The sequence below is a fragment of the Rhagoletis zephyria genome, unplaced genomic scaffold, assembly GCF_001687245.7.
Source record: "Rhagoletis zephyria isolate East Lansing unplaced genomic scaffold, Rhagoletis_zephyria_1.1 Rzeph_scaffold_00187, whole genome shotgun sequence".
NCBI lineage: Eukaryota > Metazoa > Arthropoda > Insecta > Diptera > Tephritidae > Rhagoletis > Rhagoletis zephyria.
The window spans coordinates 84,343-109,828 of record NW_016157271.1 but is presented as its reverse complement, the minus strand read 5'-3'; the positions used below and the strand labels follow the sequence as shown (position 1 = coordinate 109,828).

General features: G+C 34.3%; 2 protein-coding genes across 2 annotated transcripts in view; one reads left to right on the top strand and one right to left on the bottom strand.

Annotated features, from left to right (window-relative positions):
* LOC108357990 (transmembrane protein 132C-like) overlaps positions 1-25,486 on the bottom strand; it is a 350,976-nt gene that overhangs the window by 275,283 nt on the left and 50,207 nt on the right. The window contains exon 3 of the mRNA XM_017609094.1: positions 6,005-6,525. Within this exon, the coding sequence (XP_017464583.1) occupies positions 6,005-6,525 (521 nt within the window). The remainder of the gene's footprint in view (positions 1-6,004; positions 6,526-25,486) is intronic.
* Positions 16,486-17,630, top strand: LOC108357991 (uncharacterized). Its single transcript, XM_017609095.1, has 2 exons — positions 16,486-17,330; positions 17,389-17,630. Exons 1-2 carry the CDS (start codon positions 17,183-17,185, stop codon positions 17,550-17,552), a joined length of 312 nt encoding a protein of 103 aa, XP_017464584.1. The 5' UTR covers positions 16,486-17,182; the 3' UTR covers positions 17,553-17,630.

Sequence of the window (25,486 nt, the reverse complement as noted above, 5' to 3'; positions counted from 1 at the left end):
TTTTGACAGCACTAAAAGGAGTTGCCTATACGCCGCTATGTCTAAATTTGGCATCCCCACCAAACTGATACGGCTGTGTAAAATGACGTTGAACAATACCATCAGCTCCGTCAGAATATGGAAAGACCTCCCCGAGCCGTTCGCCACGAAACGGGGTTGCAGACAGAATCTAAGAATATGAGCGTACATAAAATATAAAGAATAAACTCCCTTTGATGTGACTTCTTTAACCTGATGTTGGAGAAGATAATAAGAGCAGCAGAGCTGAACCGATCAGGAACAATCTACTACAAGAGCGTGCAATCGCTGGCTTATGCCGATGACATCGCCATCATCGGTAACAAAAACCACCTGCCAAATTGGACAAGGAAGCAAAGCGAATGGGTCTGGTGGAAGCATCTCCTGTCATCAAACAAACAGTCAGAACATTCGCCCCTTGGCACCCACGTCACTGTTGACAGTTATAATTTGNACAATTTCGAGAAAGTAGAGAATTTCGTTTACTTGGGAACCAGCATTAACACCGATAATAATGTCAGCATTGAAATCCAACGTAGAATCACTCTTGCCAACAAGTGCTACTTTGGACTGAGTAGGCAATTCAGGAGTAAAGTCTTCTCTCGACGTACGAAAATCACACTCTATAAGTTACTCGTCATACCCGTGCTGGTATATGGCGCAGAAGCATAGACAATAACAACAGAAAGATTTTGCGGAAGATTTACGGGCCTTTACGCGTTGGCGACGGCGAGTACCGCAGACGAGGGAACGGTGAGCTGTATGAGCTTTACAACGACGTGGACATAGTGCAGCGAATTAAAATACCGCGGCTCCGCTGGCTTGGCTCCAGCTCTGAAAGCATTCAACTCGGAAACCGCTGGTGGTAGCAGAGGAAGAGGGAGGCCCCCACTGCGATGGAAAGACTAGGTAGAGAAGGACTTAGCTTCACTTGGCATTTCCAACTGGCGTTAGTTGGCACAGAAGAAAAACGACTGGCGTGCTTTGTTGAACTGGGCCAAAATCGCTTAGGCGGTTACAACGCCAAATAAAAAGAAGAAGAATAATTTACATATCGCTCATTTAGTTAATTCAATAGTGTATCAACTCAAAAAAGCAAAACTCCAGAAAAACGGCTTTAAAGTTTTGAATCTACATATCAAGTCCACTTTTTATGAAAATTGAGATTTTAATGCAGTAAGATAGCACAACTCAAAATAAATTATTACAACAAAAAAAAAATTACCGTAATGTCGTTCTTGCCTGTTGTTGTGCAGTGGTATGCAAATGTGCTAAGTCGAAAAAGAAAAATCAAGAAAAAAATATAAACACGTGNTCCAGAAAAACGGCTTTAAAGTTTTGAATCTACATATCAAGTCCACTTTTTATGAAAATTGAGATTTTAATGCAGTAAGATAGCACAACTCAAAATAAATTATTACAACAAAAAAAAAATTACCGTAATNGCCAAAATCGCTTAGGCGGTTACAACGCCAAATAAAAAGAAGAAGAATAATTTACATATCGCTCATTTAGTTAATTCAATAGTGTATCAACTCAAAAAAGCAAAACTCCAGAAAAACGGCTTTAAAGTTTTGAATCTACATATCAAGTCCACTTTTATTAAAATTGAGATTTTAATGCAGTAAGATAGCACAACTCAAAATAAATTATTACAACAAAAAAAAAATTACCGTAATGTCGTTCTTGCCTGTTGTTGTGCAGTGGTATGCAAATGTGCTAAGTCGAAAAAGAAAAATCAAGAAAAAAATATAAACACGTGTGTCCGTGTACACGAAAACTCGAGCAAAAATTTAGATATCTCAACGAAATTTGGTATATAGGTTGCCTTTTATCCAACGTAGGTGGTATTGAAAAGGGGCTAGATCGGACTGTAACCACGCCCACTTCCCATATTTCCCATATTTTCGGAAAATGCAAGAACTACGATATTTCACTAAATATTGGATACAAATGAAAATTAGTATGTGAAGTGGAATTTTGGTAAAAAATTATTCTTATGAAATTTTTGGAAATCGGGCGTGACCCCGCCACTTACGATGAAACTCTGTATCTCAGTAGCCCATTCACCAATCCTTACTAAACTCGGTACGAGCCTTGCTTAGGGTTTACCTAAGAAATCTGTGTGTAACTCGGAAATAATTTATCAATTTCTACCAAACTCGGTGCACTTGGTACGGAACAGTAATTCGTTGAAAACTATTCAAATCGGACCAAAATTACACCCGCTTCCTATATATCTAACGGTTAATTTCAGAAATACGGAAACTCTGATATTTCAATAACTGAGAACGCTAATTTACTCCAAGGGTATACTTAACAATAAATAAGACTGCTATCAACATTTAGGAATTGGGCATGGCACCGCACCGCCAACTTTATGACTACAAAGGTGTGTCTCGGTAACCACTTTAGCGATTTCTACCAAACTTGGTTGAATTATATCATTAAGTCTAATTCGAAATATTTCGATATTATCGAAAACGTTCGAAATCGGGGAAAACACCGCCGCTTATCATGCAAAGGTAGTTTAGAGAAAGTTGAAACGACAATATTTGATACTTGCGCCTGGTATATAAAGTTGGGTTTCGCCCAAACTTATACTTCTTTATTTGTTTTTAATTATTATAATTATTTTCCTTTATAAATGGTAAATAAATTTACGACTTAAATAGTTATTTTTTTAACAGCAATGAAATAAGACTGTGTTAGATTATTATTCATTTTAAAACAATAAAATATATTTAAAACAAACAACCAAATCTTTTAACAATAAAAAACAATGAAAAACAGGTTGATAGGAAATGTGCTAAGTCCACATTAAAAGTCCACATAAGTCATAAAGAGAAAATGTGGTAAGTCGCAAAAGAGCCTATAAGTCTGCAACAGCTTTATTTTGAAATTGCCACTAAGCCAACGTTATATAGTACATATAGTAAAATAAATACGTATTTTATTCTACTGAGATACTCGTTATCAATACAGCTGTAAAATTTTTACACAAGAAGAGGGTGATTTCTGCATACTCAACTCAAAATTTTTATTTTTCTATTTTATTTTTATTTTCGGGATTATGACACTATCGAAGTAATTGAGCGATATGTATAACATAATTAAAGTAATTTTCAGTCATTCCCCAATTCCCCCGTAAAGGTCCAATTCCACGAAAATGGGGGAATTCTCTCCCAATTTGCATCCCTGCTATGTATGCTACAACTTAGCCATGGGGTATTCTCGTGCTCTAGCATATTTTGGTATAGGATTTATGCATTTCGTGCTATCGCGCAATATTGAAAGACTAAGAGAATTCCCCTAATAAGTACATATGTAATTGTAACGGTATAAGTTTATCGGCATTGCAAAAAACACATTAGAGCTGTTCAGGATCTTGTACATATGATATTGCATTTGCATATTTGAGTGCATTTGTAAATTCGTGATTGCAAGCATAACATTTGCAAATGCTAATACAAATGCAAATCTAAGGCAAATTTGCACAATACGCCGCATTGTATTTTCAGAAATCACTGTAGTATATGTAGACTTAATATTCCACATAAATATAATTCTAAATTTCCTTGTCTTGCCAACTGCCATTACAATCGGAACAATTTTAGCAATACTGCCACGAAACAGCGTATATAATAATTAAAAAATATTCGTGGCTATATATGATAGCTACCATCCATAAAGTGTCGGCCCACTCTAAAGATATAAATAAATTGAACAAATCAACCAGACATAACCACGCACGAAAAAATAGTCCTTAACTGAGAAAGGAGGTTAGTTAAAAATAAAATATATATTTGGCGGTTACATATTTGCTAGTGCTTGGCCGAGCTTCTCCTGCGATTTGTGGCGTGCGCCTTGATGTTGTCTCACAAATGGGAGGGACCTACAGTTATAAGTCAACAAAATGTATTTCCCTCAATACATGGTTTGGTAATAAATACCCTGAAGGAAAGATTGGTCCAATTGCTCGAAAAATATAGTCGTAGGTATAGTAGCTTTGTATCTAGACCAAAGATAGTCCAAAAATATAAAACAATGTAATGTAAAACAGGTGTATTGTACTAAAAGTGGTCCGAATGTAATGCATAAGGTATGAGCTTTGATCTAATGCAGTGTTTTTGCTGCATTTAAAATGCAACATTTAGCACTTTCGAACATATTTTTTCGAAGAGCGTTCATGCTATCGCATTTAGCAAATGTACATTTACGCGAGTTCGAAATCGTATGCTTTTGACAAACAGCCGTGTTCCAGTCGCCTATTCAGACCCGTGTCTATTACGATCAATTCTCACGCAGAAGATAATGTGCAAAAAACCCTACTGAAAAGAAAAACATAAATTTTAAACCAAAAATTCAATACAAAAACTTGAATTGTTTTAACCACAACCGAAAATTTGTTTGTGTATATATTCATTTGTCGGTGCTATCAATTAAAATTTACTCACTTAATTAGGAAACAAAACAAACAAAGTTGATCACAAATTGATCCAGATTTCTATCAGCATCACATCGATGTTGAATTTGCGTAACTTTTGTTTATCCAAATAATGTAAAATAATAAATGAAATCTCGATCGGCGATCACTGAAATGCAGCTAGCCACTGTATACGCGAAAAAGCAATGTTGCCACCTTTTCTCATTAAGCCATGTACGAATCGTGGAAATTTTGGAAGATCACAGGGTTGCTTTTAGCATTTAGATTCTTAATGCAAAAATGGAGTTGCATTTAGTTGCATTTAGGAGACGAGTTTTGTATGGATAAATGTACATTTAGAGTAGCATTTAGAGCTAAATGTGCTTTTACGCGTAAGCAAAAACAGCCCATAAAACTGGTTACAATGTCATGCAGTAGCGGACAACGGGTACAATTAACGACTTGCTGATATGTAGGCACTTAGTCAACAAATTTTCATGTGCGACGTTGCATGCAGAGAGTATCCGCTTAGAAAATCTGAGAACCCCGGTTCGAATCGCAGCTGGCGCAAGTTTTATTTTTGTTTTTTCCCCCCAAAATTGGTTACAATGTAATGCAGAAGCGGACAATTGGTCCGAGCCTAGGATCAATGTTAAATGTAAATAGAATTTTACATGCTGTTGGACCAAACTTTGGACTACTTACAATCACTTGCAGTCTAGTTTGTGGTGTGCTCTAAGTCTATTCCAAGATCCTACAGGGCAGTTGAATTGCAGTTATACATATACATACCAAACCTTTTTATAGAGAGAAATATGTTTAGCTGACACTTTTCTCTAACGTATAAATTATTTAAAGTTTAATTAGCGGCAAATCAGCCGCACTTGATTGGTGTAGATTATATATTGGGAAATGGATAAGCATGCGCTCAAAGAAGAAAGGGGGGATAAAATAGGTACTGCTAACCAGAGATGTTAACTATTTCAAATACAAGTATTTAAAATACAAATACAAAATACGTGTTTTTATTTTGTATTTAAATAATTTTTTGCAAGAGATATTGTTGATGGAGCGTCAAATTATAACATTCAGCCTTATCATGAGTTTAATTTTCCCCGAACCGGTTGGTTTTGGTTTTCATGTATTTACTATGGGGGGAATAAAAATTTTCGGATTAACTTATTTTCGGGCGAAACTCAGGATAAGGAAGAATGTAATATCTTCCAATTTTTTATCTGCAATAAATGGGATGGATTTAATAATCTACGAATATCTGCAATACTGGCCCTATAATTTATGAAAATTGTGTTTCACCATTAAAAAGTTAGAATATGGGTACTCATCTAAACGCGTAAATGCCTCGTAAATAAACCGGTTTTCCATACAAAATTAAGTAAGTATACGAGCTTTCCGTGGTTACGAGGCATTTATTTACGCGCTTAGATTGATTTATGTAAATTATGAAAAATATATTTCATAAAGAATTAACGTCATATGAATAAAGTCAAAGTTATTAATAGTTTGTGAACTTTTTCACAAAATAATATATTGTTTCATCACCTGTTCTCGAAGCTTGAGTTTTTCGTGTCACTGTTAATCTCAGCAGGTACTTCTGATTCTTTTCTAAATGCTGTAACTCTAGCTGTAGTATGTTTTTGATTTTCCTTCTCAATTGATATACTCCAAAAATCGGTCGATGTCGTAGCACCCAAAATTTTTACACCTGACTTTACACGCGCTCGTACAGTAATTGCTGATACAGTCGAACCTTGTGTTGAGTGAAAAACGACTGGTACATAAATTTTTGACATAGGATACAATGCATTTTGTGGCAGAAGAAACGTAAGTTGGTCGTCAATGCGAATTTCTTTGAATGGTACCATAGCAGCAACAAGTGGGATATGAGCGAACGTTGTCAAGGGTTGAATTTGGACTTTTGGTTCACATTGTTCAGAGTTACGTGGAGAGGGTTCAAATACGCTGTATGACGCCTGTATCACTCTGTGTGGAAACTTCTGTGAAGTGTTGCTGCTCCCCATTATTGATGGATATCCTGGCCACCATATCGAAGGTATGATAACCTAATATTGTATACAAGATAATTAAAAGAGGCATATTAAGCTACTTAGAAAACTTGAAGTATGTAAGAATTTTTAAACCAAAATATTAAAAATCGGTGTGAAAAGGAAATGACAGAAAAAAATAAAAGTTAATCTAAATATAAATTTTATAAATGCATTGCTCGTTTTTTATTACTTTTTTTTTTTGTAGTGGTTGTGGTTACCTAAGATACGTTGGTCAATTAGAAAATTTCATCAGTTAAACATTATCACAAAACAGAAATTAAAGCTATAAAAACAGGTATAATCACATATGTATTTAAATCAAACGGCTTAGCACATACAGAAATATCGTTTATTTACTAAAAGATTGTCACAGCTCACTCGCTGGTCACCACGTATTGACACTTAGCTAGGTATTCTCGAAGTATTGCACGTTGCACGGATTGCACGAAATGCAAAAATACTATTCCAAATTTGCAAGAGTACGAGAACACCCCATTTCAAAGGTAGCAAGCAGCAAAAGTCTGTCTTTTGGTTTCAAGAATACCCCTAATTTTTTAGCATGGAAATTTTTAAACAGTAGCCTTTTTCCTCTCGTTTTTTCTCTTCCTTCTAGCTTGAGGAAAAAATTGTATGGGGAAGCAACAGAAAAGCTAGCGAGCGGACGCGAAGCAAACCTGCTTAGCTCGTTAGGGCTTTCTTCGGATTTAAATGAACGTCCGTTCGATTCGCCAACTACATAGGCGTATCGAAAACATCTAATATGAAGCAAGTTTTAAGGAGTAACTCTGCATAACCTCTCAAAAATGCCGTTTTTTTGAGTTATGACCATCTTTTAGTAAATTCGTTATTTTCAACCCAGCCGGATAAAGTCAGGTCTCACAGAACAATCAGCGCACAAACTAATCAAACCATAGCAATAGCACATAAAGCAAAAACACTGCCGCTCAGCGAATAAGTTCGACATGATGTTCCACTTTTACTCTTTGGTTAATTTACCAGATTATATACAGCTTGTTTTTGTAAATGCAGTACTATTCACAAACAAACAACACCGAAAACAACTTCGGCGCTATTATTGGTTGCTTTTCTATTGCTTTTTTACGCTCTTTTAAAGTAAAAAGTAAAGTTTCAAAATCAAGTCTTCGACATGTAAAATAATAACTGCGCATTTAGTTTTTCGAATAATTAATGATTCATTTATAAAAATATAAATTACACTGTGCTACAAAAAAAAACCGGTTGCATGAACTTTTTATGTCATTTAGTGGAGGGGATAGGACAGGTCTTAAAAATACTTTCACCCCCAAAATATTTTAAGATCAAAAAACTTAAAATCGGGATGTTGGGTCAACACTGGTCATACGGCCTCATTCACTTGAATAGATACACATATTTTTTTCAAGATCCAAGGTTATATCTGGACTTGTGGTCATCAGAGAAGTATCTTTTTAATCTCGTTTTGAAGAATGATCAATTTTGAAGAAAAGCGATGAAAATGAAGAAAACAACTTGATACTTTGATTTTATTTCAATTTTTTGTCAAACTACACGAAAATTATGCGTATTATTTTGATTCACTTGAATAGGTACAAGGATGCGTAGCCTCCTTATGAGTATAACAAAGTTATTAAAATTGTACTTAAAACCTTTTTAAGAATTTAAAAGATAATTAGGTGTATAACAGAGCAAGAATGGGCGAAGCAGGCGCACTTTCAACTGCAAAAAATGCACAAAAGGAAGGCTTCACGGAACCTGGACTTGGCAGGCGATTTGTTGAAAATAAAACTGAAGCAAATGCAAGTGTTTTTGATAGCTGAAGCATGAAAAAAGCATGAAATGGAGCCATAACACAAAAGCTAGCATCTTATTGTCGAGATAGTGGACCAAAATGAAAGAGAAACGTTGGTGTTGATGACACCACAAGGAAACTACGGATTACTCTATATACTTGTATTCAGAAAATGTCAAAAAACGACATCAATTTTACTATACGTTTAAAATCATTATTGGAATTTTGTACAATACGCATGCCTGAGAGGACAACTACAAAATTGTGGAGTTCTCTGGCGAAAAGTTAAATTTTGATGGCTTCAACGAATTTACTAATACTTGTCACGATTTCGCAAGGACGAAAGTCGTTTGTTTATCCTCCATGATCTAGAAGAGAGTATGGCGTTCTGAACTGCGATTTCGTAGTCCAAAGCAGTTGAGATAATATTTCAAGTTTTCAAAATTACGAATAATTCATGCAAAACCAGTATTAAGGAAATTTTTTTAGCATTAGTCGCATATTTTCGCATCTTCTTCTTGAATATGGTATCAAAATTGCGCACCGATTCGCNAAGTGTTTTTGATAGCTGAAGCATGAAAAAAGCATGAAATGGAGCCATAACACAAAAGCTAGCATCTTATTGTCGAGATAGTGGACCAAAATGAAAGAGAAACGTTGGTGTTGATGACACCACAAGGAAACTACGGATTACTCTATATACTTGTATTCAGAAAATGTCAAAAAACGACATCAATTTTACTATACGTTTAAAATCATTATTGGAATTTTGTACAATACGCATGCCTGAGAGGACAACTACAAAATTGTGGAGTTCTCTGGCGAAAAGTTAAATTTTGATGGCTTCAACGAATTTACTAATACTTGTCACGATTTCGCAAGGACGAAAGTCGTTTGTTTATCCTCCATGATCTAGAAGAGAGTATGGCGTTCTGAAATGCGATTTCGTAGTCCAAAGCAGTTGAGATAATATTTCAAGTTTTCAAAATTACGAATAATTCATGCAAAACAAGTATTAAGGAAATTTTTTTAGCATTAGTCGCATATTTTCGCATCTTCTTCTTGAATATGGTATCAAAATTGCGCACCGATTCGCACTACAGGAGCTGTAAAAACGAGGATATCAAAGCAAAGTCGTATTTTTTTCAGAGTATGTTCTACTCACAGGACCTAAACTTAATGGAAATATTTGGAAATGGATGTTTTGCAATGTTTGCGTGTCAGATAATCCATGTGATGATTGGCAGTTGTTCTTTCCGGCGATTAAAATGGTAAGCAGCGAGATGTCCTTGATTTTTCAAAGCACCTCTAGAATTGTCTACCGGATAAGGGTTTTTTCCATACATTGGAATTAAGGGTGTAGTATCCCATACTAAAAGTATTATATATTAGATTTTAAATGAATGGTACGCCAATTCAAGTAAATCAAAATAGTACATAATTTTCGTGTAGTTTGATAAAAAGTGGAATAAAACTTAAAATAATCAAGGTGTTTTCTTCATGTTCGCTTTTTTCAAAATTAATCATTCATCAAAACGAAATTAAAAAGAAACTTCTCTGATTCCCACAAGCTCAGATATATGCTGTAAGTAGGACAGTTTTCCGCGGATTCTGATAACCTTATGTTCGTTGAAAAGCGGAAGGTTTTGTATCTTTCCACTGCTCTTAGAATAGTTTAATTATGTGTGTAACCATTGACTCCGTCAACCAAAAAGCTGGAGAAAAAAAATAAAAATAGGGTGACTGGGTTAAAATTACGCCCAATACTTACATATATGGAACCCATGCCTTATGCTTTACTTAAAAAAACTAGATTTCCCTTCTTTAAAGCCTTAATTGTACAACAAATCTCAAGGTGTTGGTAGTTAGCGCAGCCTTCTGGCCACTGAACGGTTGGCTTTGTCCACCGGGAGATGCAGAATGAACAGCCGGTTAAAATGGCTCTCGCATGGCTCCGCTCCGCCGAGGCACCACCGAATGCCACTCCCTCATCGCGCTTCGTCGAGTTTAACAATGGCCGTACAGTTGACCAAAGCTTGCTCCCACCAAAGGCGAAATTCGAAGTATTTAGGTGCTGCTCCCACTTCTTCCGCTTGTGTTGGGCTACCAGTTGCCGAATCTATAGATTGAGATCCTTGATACGGCGATTTCCGGCGGCGAAGGTGCTCTTGGTAATTTCTGCAAAGCCGTTGCAATCATAATCATCTTTGTTAAAGTTGAAGTAGGTTCGGTTCGGCAGAACGATTATGGGCAGGCTGAGGAGCGCACCTACATATATCAGGGTGATCTCTAGACGGGCAGCTGGTGACAGGGGGTATATAAACGTTAACGCTCGACATCGCCTGACAGGATAGCAATGCACTGAAATTCTAGAATGGTATCCCCACGGCCGATGTCTTCTTCGATGAGACGATACTGCACGGTGCAGCCGAGAATATAGTTTGAAGTGACACCAGCCACGGCAGACGATACTTTGAACAAATGTCACATAGCGATATATCCTGGACCAGTGCAGCAGAATGTGTGAGGAATCAAGGGCTGCTTGTGTGGGGGTGTTGAAGTTATGTTGCTCGGGTGTACTCCGGTGAGACGTGTAGGCTACTTGTACTTTTTGGGTGTTTTTTCTATTGTCCAGGATTTCGAGCTTTTTGCACTCTCGTAGTTCAACCTCTATCTCTTCCTTTTTCAGCTATAGGTGCTACATAGCTCGCGTTACACCTTATCGCAGCATGATCCTGCGGCGGCATCTTTTTTCTGTGCAGCACCGCGACGACCATCATCGTACCAACTGTTCTTTAGAGTAGAAGTGGGAAACTATCGGTAGTCACACCATCGATAGTTTTCGCAATTTCGGGAACGACTATCGATACAATCGCGATAATATCATTAATGTCAAACTATCAATCGTTGAGCAATTTCCCGGAAAACTATCAATACTATCGCGATATTATCGTTAAAAAATAATAATAAATAAAGTGTTAATGATAATTCATTTTGAACGAATTTAAAAGAATTTTATTCAATTGAGTCACAATATATTTAATTCAAATAGATATATGTATTTATATACTCGGTTCTTTCAAAAATGAATCGTGTTTTTTTACACACATACGTAACTGCGCTTAAAATTTGCATGTAACAAACTTTGTAAGCGAAAAAATTTGTGTGCGCTTATGAATAGTTATCGATGAAATCAAAATTTCTTGTTTTTCAATGCACGTTAAGTGTAGATGTAAGTGTATGCGTCAAAAAAAAAAATCAGCGAATGTAGAAATATATGTACAATCACTCACAGAAGTATTCGTTATTTTTTTTTTTTTTTTTGTACAACATTTAAAATGTTTTCCATTCAAAATCTTTTCCGTTAATTTTGATTTAATATGTAGCTCATTCTTCTCTTGCGTCTTGCAAAACGCTCTCACGGTGCACAGAAAAATACCCAAAATTGCACAAAATTTATTATTTTTACAAAAGAATATTTGGACGGATATTACCTGCGCTTCGAATGTTCCAGAGAACGGACAGTAACGGAATTAACTCTAAGTAAATTAACTATCCATAGTTTTTAAAAACCATCGGAAGTGTTGGAAAATTAAAACTATCGATGCTATCGATGGTACCATCGGTAGTATTGCACCACTACTTTAGAGCTCGCTGAAATCCCACAAATTCTTCAGCGGGAAATGTGGTTCCACTGCTCGCATATATCGATTCCTTGAATAGTGATCACTGAGAGTAGGGTGGCGAATTAATCAGCGGTTTGTTGTGATTGCAGGTTTTCGACGTTAAGCTTTCCTTGCATTGTTGGCCGTACATTTTTTGCTGCACAGAGACGTCCGAGTCTAGGTGTGGCCCCCGGAGTGTGCGCACGTCTAAAATACTGGAAGCGTGTCTTCCGATTGCGTTATCGTTTTTCGATCTGGAGACAGCCATGCAGCTTGAAGGTTCTCTTTATACCGAACTTAATACTACATCCTACCATGTTTCGGGCCCCGGTAAAGGTGATCAGCCTCAGTCCGTTATCAGAGAATTTGTCGTGGAGGCTGAATTTTCCAACGGTGGTAGAAATCGCCAAGCACGATTTTGATATCGTGATGGGGGCAGCGGTCGTATGTGCGCGCATATGAGACATTCTTTTTCATATCGGACACCAAATTTGGTGTCACACTTCCGATTGGCTTCAATTTTTTTTTTTATGGACTGAAAAAGTTGTGGAACAAATGTTATTAACTAAGCGATATTCTGCCGAAATCCGAAATAAAATCTGTGTTTTGCTAACTTTAGTCCTGCAATTGCCACGCCCATTTCTAGGGGTTTGTCACCTTACAAAAAAAACTTGCCGTACAAATATTATTTCTGGATAGGTATTCTATCGGAATCCGCAATAAAGTTTTACTTTTTGCAAAAACCCGCTGTTTAACACCTTACTAAATATATATCAACATAAGTTTTCGAAAACTAATTACAAACATTGTTGATTCTCACAAAATAAACCATCTCGTCAAAAAGAAAAATATTTTAAAAATAGTTCTTGAAAACCCCCATTTTTTTTTAACCACGTTTTTTATAGAGAATTAAATAAGGATTACGATGGTATAATTTTAAATCCCTAATTCTTCTTCACTATGCAAATCAACTTCAAAAAGTTCAGATGTTAATAGCTAAGTTAGCTTTAGGACAATTTTGACCATATTGTATATAGAAATGTTAAGCGCGTTTCTTTAGCTTTAAAATGACGTTAAGATGAAGTCTGCGCGAACCCGAGATATAACGATTTGAAGAAGTACATGATTAGCCAGAATCACGAAAAAATGCACACTTTGACAGATCATATCTCCGAAGAAAAAAAATTCCTCGAACAAGTGTTAGCTTATTTCATGTATAGAACCCATAAAAAAAATTGAAGCGAATCGGAGACATGACATAATAATTTTACGAAATCCGTCCGACTTAGAAAAGAGTGGCTTATATAAGAGATCCTTGGATGCTTCGTCCTTCTCTTCCGTTGGGGAGTGGCGTAAATGAGTGAGATGTTGAAGAAGCACGCTTTGATGCAGATTATGCCTAAATGCTCGTCCACCGGGGTGATCGACCGTACTGCGCGAGGGAGTATTTCTCCCACTACCAATTCAACACCGAATTTGAGCTCCTTTACAAGGCATCTGTTGTAGACGTCGCAATGCCCTACCATAAATATTGACACTAGGGCTGGGAATTCGAACGGGATATCCGGATTTCCGAACCTAAAACTAATACAGTCTAATTTTCACTATTTTTCTTGTTTAATTTAATTAATTTGTTTTAATTTAATTTAATTTAAGGCTTCCTTATGAACAATACTTTTAATTTTTTGATGTGGTGTAGAAGCATAAATACTTTTCTGACATCCCTCTCATGAGCGTTCGACATATAATCACATGCCAACGCAAAGCAGTTTGTCATTTACATGTTTTCTGTAGCTCTTGTTATTTAAGATATAGGGGCAAAAAAATGGAATTTCATGAAAATATTGGGTTTAGTGACCCGCACGCCTTGGTCGAGCACTTTATGTTAATATTAAGGGCTCAAATTTTCGGGGAACTTGGTTTTAGGCATATCTCAAACAAATTTTGAGATGGGAGTAAAAAAAAAACAAAGTCACCGAAAAAGGGCACCCTAATATGGATACTTTACTGGCTAAACAGAATGTGGTACCACAGCCACAAGCTATTTCGCTAGCTACATCAGGTACATCAGAAATAATACACCATATCCACAGCTACATATTGTGGGCAGTTTAGAGCAGTCGTGTCCAACCGAGTTCGTACCGAGGGCTACTTTGAAACCATTGCTATGCTTTGAGGCACCGCCTAAATTAACTTCAATCTTAATTGATCCCTACAAAAACCATTATTTATTAATACAATTTATACAGCTAGCTAAAATAAAGAAATTCACATAAATAAAGAACATTCGTTGTATTGTGACAACAACAATTTACTCTTGATTGATAAAGCAGTGTTTCCATCAGTGTTGCCGCGAATCATTTTTAGTGGTAGCCAAATTCCTTTAAAAAAAGGGCTAAAAAATTCCTTGTGGCTAAAAATGGTAACTAAAATTTTTTACTACATATACATATAAAGCATCGTTCGGGTTATATCTTTTTAATAGGTTTTCAGAAAATAATATTTAATATGTTAGAATAAAGAGAAAACATTCCGTTATAGATACATGTTAGCGAGAGTTTCATATTTTGCTTGGATAAATAAATAAGAGACAATTTATTTGATAATGATAAAAATTTTCTGAACACCCATTCTAGAGACTTGTGTAGTCAACTTGCTCTACTAAACTATCTTTAGTTTATGTTTTTCCACGGCTCGCACATCTCTACTAATTTTGTTTTAAATAAATACCATGTATTTTTCGATTTGACTTAAATAGGTGATATTCGTAAATTGATGACTTCCAGAACTTTATTCACATCATTGGCTTCAAACCGATTTAAAGTTACCTGTGAATAATTAGTTTTCATAAAAACCCGCCAACACTTTACAAAAGGTCCAAAGTAAATGATACAATGAAATAACACTTTGTGAAAGCGCTCCTTCCAGCATATTTCTGGGGTCATATGACCCATTGTGGAGTCTGATCGAGTTTTAATGAGACTGCCTCGATTCTCTTGTCATTTCATAGCCTTTTGACAACTGTGTCAACTTCTATAGATTTAGTTGTAAGAGGATATCACCCTGTTTCTTTTTAGCTTACAACTTTTAACGTGGGAGTTGACCGAAGTCCAGTTTTAAAAATGTTTTATTAGTCATTATTATAAAATACCACACTTAGTGTGAACATTGGGGTAATGTAAACGGGTGCGGTTTTTGTTATAAAATGTATTTAATCTAACAGAATTTTATATATTATAACTCGATAAGGTTTAAGTCTTGCCATAGCTTGCATTCGCTGAACAGCGGATAACCGTTTTCCAATTCTCTCGCACGATCTTCTTCTGATAAGCCGTTTTTTTTCCTAATTCAGGTAAAGAGCCTTAAGCTGGTGCGAAATGATGTCTTTTAATGATTAGCTCACCCCGTTAGTTTAAGCAGAAGGAATCTATTCATTGATTTTTGGGGGATAATTATAAGTTTTTGGTATATTTAATTTTAATTTGATTTTTGATCTCGAAAATGTTGGATTTTCAACGAATTTGTTCAACATTATTTTTTGAGCAGCAACTTCCAAAGCGAATAAAACTGTCAAATAAAAAGCCAGTACTATGAAATTTAAACCTCATAATGGTAGATCTATTGTCTAACGATCTGCATTGCAACTTTTTAATACATTCCAACAATTGCTGCACAGAAATTGCTGGAACGCGAACCGATTTTGAGTGAACGATGTTTTAAAACTATACACGAACACATTTTCAATAAGTAATGGCATAGAAAAACAATGAACTCTGGACAAAAGCAAATATTTTATCCAACCAAAAACCTTTTTGTATAAAAGGGGAAATACATATACGACACCCGCTTGCTGGCTCCATCAAGTGATTGGCTCAAAGCACATAACTTACCAGCATGCTGGTACAATATTTATTTCTTTACAAATGAGGTCGAGGAAAGATCGAAATGATTAGAGCCGAAATTTCATAATTTTTCTACCATTTTCTTAAACATTGTTTTTTTTTTTTAATTCACAACTGCAATATCGAGAACTTAATCTTCCACAAACACGGCTTTGACTCATATAGTGCAAAAAATTTCCGCCAAAATATTTTTTACTTAGAAAATTTAGCTAATTTCACCACTCACGACACCAGCATGCTGGTACAATCATAAAATTTTCAAATAGTTTTTGAAGTCGCAGCAGCAGCTGGTACAATCACATCACAAGAACATACACGGTCAATCGACTTGATGGGCCATTTAACAAATTAAGCATATTAAGGGCCGTAAACTTATCTATTTTAAACTATAGTTAAATAGTTAATAGATAAGTTAACAGCCCTAATACTTCTACAGTATGTATGTATAAAAACGTAAAGAACATACAATACATATAGTATGTATATGGATCAGTCTTTCTTAGTTTAAATTAAGCAAATATACAACTTTTTCATGCCAAGTATGAATAAATTCTCCAAAGGGCTAAAAAAGGGCTAGGGGCAATTTTAAATTTATGTGGCCAAAAAAAGTATGTGCACAGAAAGAAAAAAGATAGGTTAATCTAACCGAAAAAGATTGTAAATAAACCATTTTTCTATTTTACATTGAAAACACAAACAACAAGTACAATTCAGGTTGTTAATATAATCGACGAAAAATTGTTATACGAATTTGGAAATTTTTAACCGCAAAAATAGTTAAACTAATCGTTAGAATTGTAGAACATAAATTTAACTACAAAAAATGGTATGGCCAACCTGCAAAATGGTAAAGTTACTATTCTTAACCACAAAAATAGTAAAACTAACCGGATAAAATTGTAACTCTACTATCTTGATTGTTAATCTAACTGAAAAGATAGTCTTCACGTAATTCTCTTCTCTCTTTCTTCCCTCTTCATGATGAGAATAACCACAAAAATAGTTAAACTAATCGTTAGAATTGTAGCACATAAATTTAACCACAAAAAATTGGTATGGCCAACCTGCAAAATGGTAAAGTTACTATTTTTAACCACAGAAATAGTAAAACTAACCGAATAAAATTGTAGCTCTACTATTTTGATTGTTAATCTAACCGAAAAGAGAGTTTATGCGATAAGAATAACGGCACTTTTGATGCTTTGCTTCTTCTTTTCTTCTTTCATATTCATTTGCAAACTTTTCATGGACGTTGTTATTTGCGTAGGTGCAGTGAAGTGAAATTAAATTAATTAATATATTAAAATTAAGTGTTGATGAATCTTAACAATAGTGAATTGTTTTCGCTAAATATTTTGCGTGCTGTGGAGGCGGATGATATGGATAATCCTGATCCAGAAGACACGGAATTTTGTAAATTGATTTTGGAGTGGGGATTTTCACATAAAATCGCTGAATTTAAAGGTAAGTTGCAAATACATTGTCATTGTTGTAGTTTTTAGTTAATTTAGTGAAATTCCAGCGCAAGCAATAACCTTGAAAAATTTGCAATATCTGACGGAGTCTGACCTTGCTGATTTGTTTAAAAACGACACCATTGGTGCTAGAGCGGAATTCCGCCATCAACTCATAACTTGGAGGAAAACAAACGTAAGTATTGTGAATCCCTCTGTGATCATTTCATGAAGAATCTTTTTTGTTGCAAAATTCCTTCAGGGGTATGGTAGCGTGTCGACGTGCGATACAGCGTCCGCCAATTCTGGTTTTGTTGACATTGTGCAGCAGTGGCGACAGCGGATCAACAATGGCATCGAATCTCCTTCATGCTCACAAACATCCAGTTCATCTTCACATGACTTCGTAAGTTTATATATGAGGCACCTCACAAACCCAACAAAACATTAAACAAGTTTTAAAAACCTACAATTTTTAAGGATTTGCAGCAAGTGTTAAGTGCCCATCCAACTGGCGAGTATGTTCTGCGACTGGACAAACTAGATGACGCTGGGAGGAAGATCTTAATTGATGCCACTGTGTCGTGGTTTATTAAAAGAAAAATCAAAATATGCCGAAATACATTCCAATCTATTGCGCAAGATATTGCAAACAGGTTTAAAGATGACAAGGTAAATTATTTATTCATTACAAAACTATTTTCTAAATTTTCACCTATTTTCAGTCGATTTACTACCACAAAGATCCTATTACCTTGAGACCAGCAGGCCGCTTGTACGATAAATATTACAACACATTGAAGAGATTGAGGAAATCCGGTGAATTAGTGGACCCAGAAAGTTCAACTCCTGAGGCATCACCGACAGAAGAATATACATTTACTTTCGAGGATGAAAAATGTAACGCCACCACAATAGCTTTTGTTTTGTAATTATTTCATATTTTTTTATGCAGCTGCCTATGACTGGCTCAAACTTTTTGATTCGCCGTGGAGCACAGTTGAAGCAAATTGGAAAAAAACCTTCAAAATCAGACGACAAGAAATTTTGAACTCAAGTGGTAGCACATCAGCGAAAACTTTACGGGCCTGGAAACTTTTTTCCCATTCATGTGGATACAATCTGGTAAATGGATTTCTTAGTTTTACGTTTAAACTTGTCAGAATTGGTTGACTAGTTTGAATTTACAATCAAATGGGTCATATTAATAAAAAAAAATGATTTTTCTCAAATTTGACATCAATTTGTATGAAAAAACTTTCAAAATTTGAGAAAATATTTCGAAAACGCATTTTCTTTTTTATTAAATGACCCAATAAATACAAAAACTTCCTCTTGAAATACTATTATATATGAAAGTAATGCGTCCTATTAATAAAAAAAGCAATTGCTTTTTCAAAACCTTTTCTCAAATTTTGAAAGTTTCTTTATACAAATTGATGTCAAATTTGTGAAAATTTGAGAAAAAACAAAAACCTTTTTTAATCATATGACCCAATATTTAAAGGCACGGCTGCAAACCGGTTCTGAATCGGGTTTTGAACCGAACCACTGCTGTGAAACCCAATCAACTTTCATATAATAATAGATATGCAAGTTGGAAGTAGCTCAAAAATTTCCCTGAATTTTCCTTTTTTTGCTTAGAGGGTGTTGATCAATTTCTTCCATAAAATACAAAAAAATAAATATATACATTTTGCATTTCTCTTTCAAAAAAAATCGGAAAACTTAGAAAAATGTTTGAGCTAGCTCCAACCTTCACAATATTATTCTTTAGTCGGTTGGCTGTAAAAATGGTCGCTACAGAATTTAAAACTCAAAATTTAATAATGCTTTCCTTTATTGCAGATTGATATTGACTTCAATGCTCTACATCAGAATTGCTCACAGCTAACAGAGAAATGGCAAGGTTTTAGAACAAAAATTATACCAATTTTGAATAAGAGGGTAAAGGATATTCAAAATCTTCAGCACTTGAAAAAAGTTAATGAGATTGATAAAGGTTTGTTAACATTGGTAATAATAAGATTAAATGATTTTTATAATAAATATACTTTTATTAAAGGTTCAGATCAACTTATAGCATTGTTACTGCACGTTGTACTACGACCTAATATAAAGCGGAAGGCAGGTGACAAAACGATTTTTAGAAGTACTATCAAAGATTCTCAGCTCTCGTTTTTACTACAAGTTAGTACTGTGAACGATGTCGAAAATAAATTGGATAATCTGAAAAAATCACTCTATGCACGCGGTGAGACATTGCAACCACTAATTATCGCAATTGGCAGTGATTTAAGTAATTGCAAATTTTATGTTTACTATGACGACATTAAGTATGAGCTTCCTTCATTTTTAAGCGCTTTAGACATATGTTTTAAGACTTTCCATGTATTACATTTAAAATATCCACAGGATAGCATTGAGTTTTGGACGTTTGTCCAAAGATATTTTTATTCCATTGAATTGACTGAAGATAAAACTTCTCCAAATGTCCTTTGTTTGCTGAGGGACTTAATTTAATTTATTAAGTATAGATACGTAGTCACATAAATCTTAACACCTTCAATATTCAATAATTATTATTAAATATTATATATGTAATAGTTATTATTTTTTTGTTTAAAATGGTTTTGTGTTTTGTATGCAACAACAATTTTGAAGATGTTGATATACTCGTAAATCATCTAAAAAATTTTCACAATTTAACATCATCTAGTACTTTTTACTGTCTACATTGCTGTCATTATTATCAGTGCTTGCGAACTTTTAAAAGCCACTTTAAGAAAGCGAATTCATGCATTTCTAATATAATTCCAAATGTTCAGAGTCTTAGTGAATCCGAAAATAATAATTTTCCACCACAATTAAACCAACGGCAATGTAATCAAGAACGTCAAGAAATATACGAATTTTCTCATGCTGAGTTCGAAAATATTGCGCTACTATTTTTGAGTAAATTGCACAGTCAGTCAAATTTCGCTCGATCTGATGCAGAACGACTAATTGATGATATAACAAATGATTTGCTTTTGCCAATAGCACACTTTTTAGAAAATATTATATTCGATTTTGCAGAACAAGAAAAAGTCCAACTCAGAAACTTAGTTTCGTTTTTAAGAGATCCCTTTTCAAAATCTAAAACATTTTACAAATTTTTAAAGGAACTCAAAATGAGAAAGTGCTTTGAAGACCCACAAGAATTCGACATTGATAATAGAATTGCGCCCGTAGTTCATCACCATGCAATTTCGTTAACAGAGCAACACAGTAAGGGTGTACTAATGCCATTACGATTTCAAATTAAACATTTCTTCGAACTTCCTAATGTATTAAAAGATACTTTGGAAAATACACAGAAATTCCTTGCAAATGATAATGAATTAAAAAACATTGGTAATGGAAAATTATGGAAATCTAAAATGAGTTTATTCAGCGATAAAACAGCAATTCCTTACGTTATTTATTTTGACGATTTTGAAATTAATAATCCTTTGGGTTCCCACAGAGGGACACAATCAATAGCTGCTTTTTATTACAGTTTCCCTACTTTGCCGCAGCACTACCAATCGCGACTAGAAAATATATTCCCTGCTCTTTTCTTCAGAAGTAAACATAAACAGTTTGGAAATGACGCATCATTGAAATTACTGGTAGAAAAAATTAAAAGTCTTGAAGAAGAGGGAATTGACATTAGCTTTGATAATACAACCAAAAAAATTTATTTTGTACTAGCACTAGTTGTGGGTGATAACTTAGGTTTAAATAGTATTCTCGGCTACACTAAAAGCTTTTCATCTAATTACTTTTGTCGATATTGTTTATGCAATAAAGAAGAAACTTCGTACATGGTCGAGGAAATAGAGAGCAAACTTCGGAATGAGTTAAACTATACAGAAAACCTTGCTACAGAAGATATACCAGAGAAGCGAATAAAGTTAACTGGTATATCTGAGAATTCCATTTTCAATGACATTAATTCATTTCATGTGGTAAATAATCTTACCGGGGATATTATGCAAGATATTTTTGAAGGTGTTTGCCGATATGACGTTTCGAAAATATTACTCCATTTTATTGAATCCGAAAAATTGTTTACAATTGAAATTTTAAATGATCGAAAAAATCAATTTCAATACGGTGAAATTGAGTTAAGTAATAGATCTCCAGAAATTCAAATATCACATTTGAAATGTCAAAAACTTAATATGTCAGCACGAGAAATGTGGACATTTTGCCATTTTCTTCCAATAATAATTGGGGATTTAATACCACTACACAATAAACATTGGAAACTTTTTTGTACATTAATTGAAATTATAGACGAGATTTTAAAAACAGAGTTCGACGATGAGTCCCTTAATAAATTAAAGTTAAAAATTAAGAACCATCACACGATTTACGTACAACTATTTGGCCCGACGTTAAAACCGAAATTTCACTTTCTACTTCATTACGCTACAATCATAAAAAATGTAGGACCTCTTAAGCATGTATGGTGTTTTAGGTTCGAGTCCAAGCATAGAGAGATTAAATCGTATACCAATTGTATTACCTCTAGAAGGAATGCACCTTTGTCAATCGCTGTTAAATGTATGATAAAGTTTTCAAATCGGTTACTTTTGAATAAAGGATTAGATAGAAACTTATTTTTCGAAAACCAATCTAAAGAAAAATTTAAAAACAGATATTACAGTAAAAAAGTAAATATAAGTTCTTTTGAATGCGAAATATTAATAAATGAAAGCTACAATTTTATAACAAAAGTGGAAATAAAAGGTACTACTTATAAAATTGGATATTTCCTGATGTCAAAATCTTTGAAATTATTTGAAATCAAAGACATTATTGTACTTGAAAACAACAAAGTAATTTTCGTATGTGTTGAACACACAATTGCAATGTTTTCAGACCATTTTCAGTCATTTCCAATTATAAAAAGTACAGACCAATTTTATCTATTGGACTTTTCTGAATTATATTATTCACCTCTTAATACAACTCTTTCCCCTAATGGAATTACGTATATTCGTCCAAAGTTTTTTTGAAACTATACATGTATAAATTTTATATATATTTATATCTTTGTCTTAATTTACAATAGTAAAACACATAAAAATATGTACTTATTAAATTAAAAGTAATAAATAATAATAAATTTATTTAAAATCAATGTTTTTTTAATCACTTCTTTTTATTTTAGCAAAGTAACTATTAAAATGGTAAGTGGACAACTTTTGCAGGTAAAAAAATAGTAGTTTTACAATTTTTATAGTACAAAAACTATTTTCCATAGTAAACTAACTATTTTTCATGGTAATAAAACTATTTTCATGGTAAAGTAACTATTTTTAATGGTAAAAAAACAATTTTTCGTGGTACACGAACTATTTTTCATGGTTAAAAAACATTTTTTTGTGGTACACGAACTATTTTCGTGGTACACGAACTATTTTCGATGGTAAGCTAACTATTTTTAATGGTACCCGAACTATTTTCACGAACTTTCATAATAACAATTTTTTGTCGGTTTGATTTACAATTTTTTTCGGTCACTGCAATTTTAATCGTCTTTTTCGGTTAGATTTACCTCTCTTTTTCTTTGTGTGTGGTAGCTAAATCTAGCCACGAAAGGGCTAAAACGGCAAGACTGGTTTCCATTATGATTCATAAATCGATTTTTTGGAAAAAGATAACACTGGTTCCATAGAGAACCTTTCGTCACCTGAAATGAAAAAATCTGTAACTGACACTGTTACCTGAAACCCAAAAGGCCGTAACTAACAAAAAACTCAAAATTTACTTTTTTATTGTTTATGATACATTTCATCGAATTAAAAGTCCCCACATCGTTTGACGAAAAAACAACTCCTACTAACTGCATTCGTGGATCGCTTTTCGTATTTCGATCGTAACTGAATAAATTTTTCCTTGTAATGTGCTGGGTTGTACCCCGCAGGAATTTCCGAGTCCAAAAGAAGAGCAAACGACGGGAAAAGTTGGCAGTTTTTCTTTGCCAACAGCCTCTTTCATGTGTCGATTTTCTGTCGACAGTATCGATGGTACGAAAACATCGATACTTTTGTAAGCATTATCGATAGTTTTCACTCATACATCATTATTCAGTAACATACATATTTCAGAGCATAAACAAAAATATCGACATATTTTAGCAATTCTGTGGGGCTATTCTCAAACGACTTAGTGAAAACCATTATTGAAATTATTTAGTTTTGCCAAGTCGGAGAACCTTATCTACATGGTCATTGAGAATCTATATATTATTCTGAAACATCCTCTATATATTATTCTGAAACAAGGCGCTTATTCCCAGCGATCTACTAATCGTACAGAGACTCTCTGAGACTTTGCACAAACTTTTCAGATTTAAGATTCATTGAACCGTTTTTGAAATATTTGCGTCGAAAGATTTTGAAATTTTTACATTCAGCAAAGCATTGCTACCAGTGTTGCCACAGATTTTTTATCAAAATCACCGAAAAAAGTTGCCAAATTCAACAAAAAATTACCAAACTTATTTTATGTGCAGAACTACACAAACATACATAATTATGTTATTTTGGACGTTAGGGCTCGACATGTATATTTGTACAGTTCTGCACATAAAATAAGTTTGGTAATTTTTTGTAATATGTTAAAACTTGTCAAAATATGGTGCGGCTATAATTTTTTCGACCATTGTATGTAAACAAGTGACAAGAAAATATATCAAAAAATCAACGCTTGAAGGAAGGCTTTCGACTCACACATGGACAGAGTGAAGTCCCCCGCTGAATACCGTAGCTTTTTGAACGAGAACATACATATTTTCGTAGAATTCTACTCATATATATGGTTGCCGGGTACACCGAAAAATTGATGGTAATTGCAAAGCTGACGAGCTGACAGGGAAAGGTAGGACCACCCAAAACCTTCCAGGAAAGGACACGGTGAATATACTTAGCAATAGCCACTTTCAAGCAGTTTTTTAAAGATCACACCATTCTTGTAGCCAAGGAACCCTGGAACAATTTTCACATTTCAGGATTACCTGGTATTTCTATAAAAGTATACGGTTACGGGCCACTTACTAATGTGGAATCAGAACCATGTAAGACCGAATCGAAAAAGTTACCAAATTGAAAAATAAATTACCAAATTACCAAACTTGATAAATAAAGAAAAAAATTACCAATTTTGGTTAAAAATTACCAAAGCGGCAACGGTGATTGCTACGTTCATTTCGATAGGTGCCGTCTCAGCGGGACATAAGAGATTGAAAAATTGTTCAATTTTTTCGCTTTCGTTTCATATCGATCAAAGCATTGCTACGTTTTCAATGGTCGGCACGCCATACAACAATTGTTGAAGCTCTCATCACACGCATTTGTTACGCTCTTTCGTTTAGTCGTCGCTGAGCAAGCAACGAAGCAACATCGAAGTTGGCTGTACTCTGTCCATGAATACTGAATATATATTTCGTAAAATAATGATGTGCGAAAAGTATAAAAAGTACAAATAAAATTAAATTAAATAAAAATAAAAAGTGAAAATTAGTCAATATGTTGCAGGTTATAATATTTATATACACTGCTTGCGTATTAACCAACAAACATACATACATACTTTCATTCAATTCAAGCGACGAACGCTTTATTGTGGAAGAATACAAGTGAGATATCTTAGGGTTGACAGATAGTTGACAGGATGTTCAATATGGCGATGACAGTGTGAACAATATGGCATACAACACCGAATGGCCCGAAGTAGCAAAACTACGACCCGAATGAAACGCTTCGTGAAAATCCAGGGTTGCGAAGTGGTATTTTGTTGGAAAATATAAAAGCCAGGATTTTGTGCAGCGCCGAATTTTAACAAAAGAGGGTTTTGTGTTCCCAAGATGAACAGAAAAGGGTTGCTGTGCTGTTTCGTTTTAAGCTTATTTTAAGGTATCTAATTAAATATTAAAAGGAGACAAAAATTAAAGCAAAAATTTAAAATATATGTACATATCTGAAAATTATAAATAAAATATATATTTTCACGAGAGACAAATTAAATAAAATGGGTTAACTTTAGGGGAAATATACTTATCAGATTGGGTCAGATAGCGCTTTTACGTTATAAATAAAAATAATTCCTACTTAAATTTTATATAATTTTGGT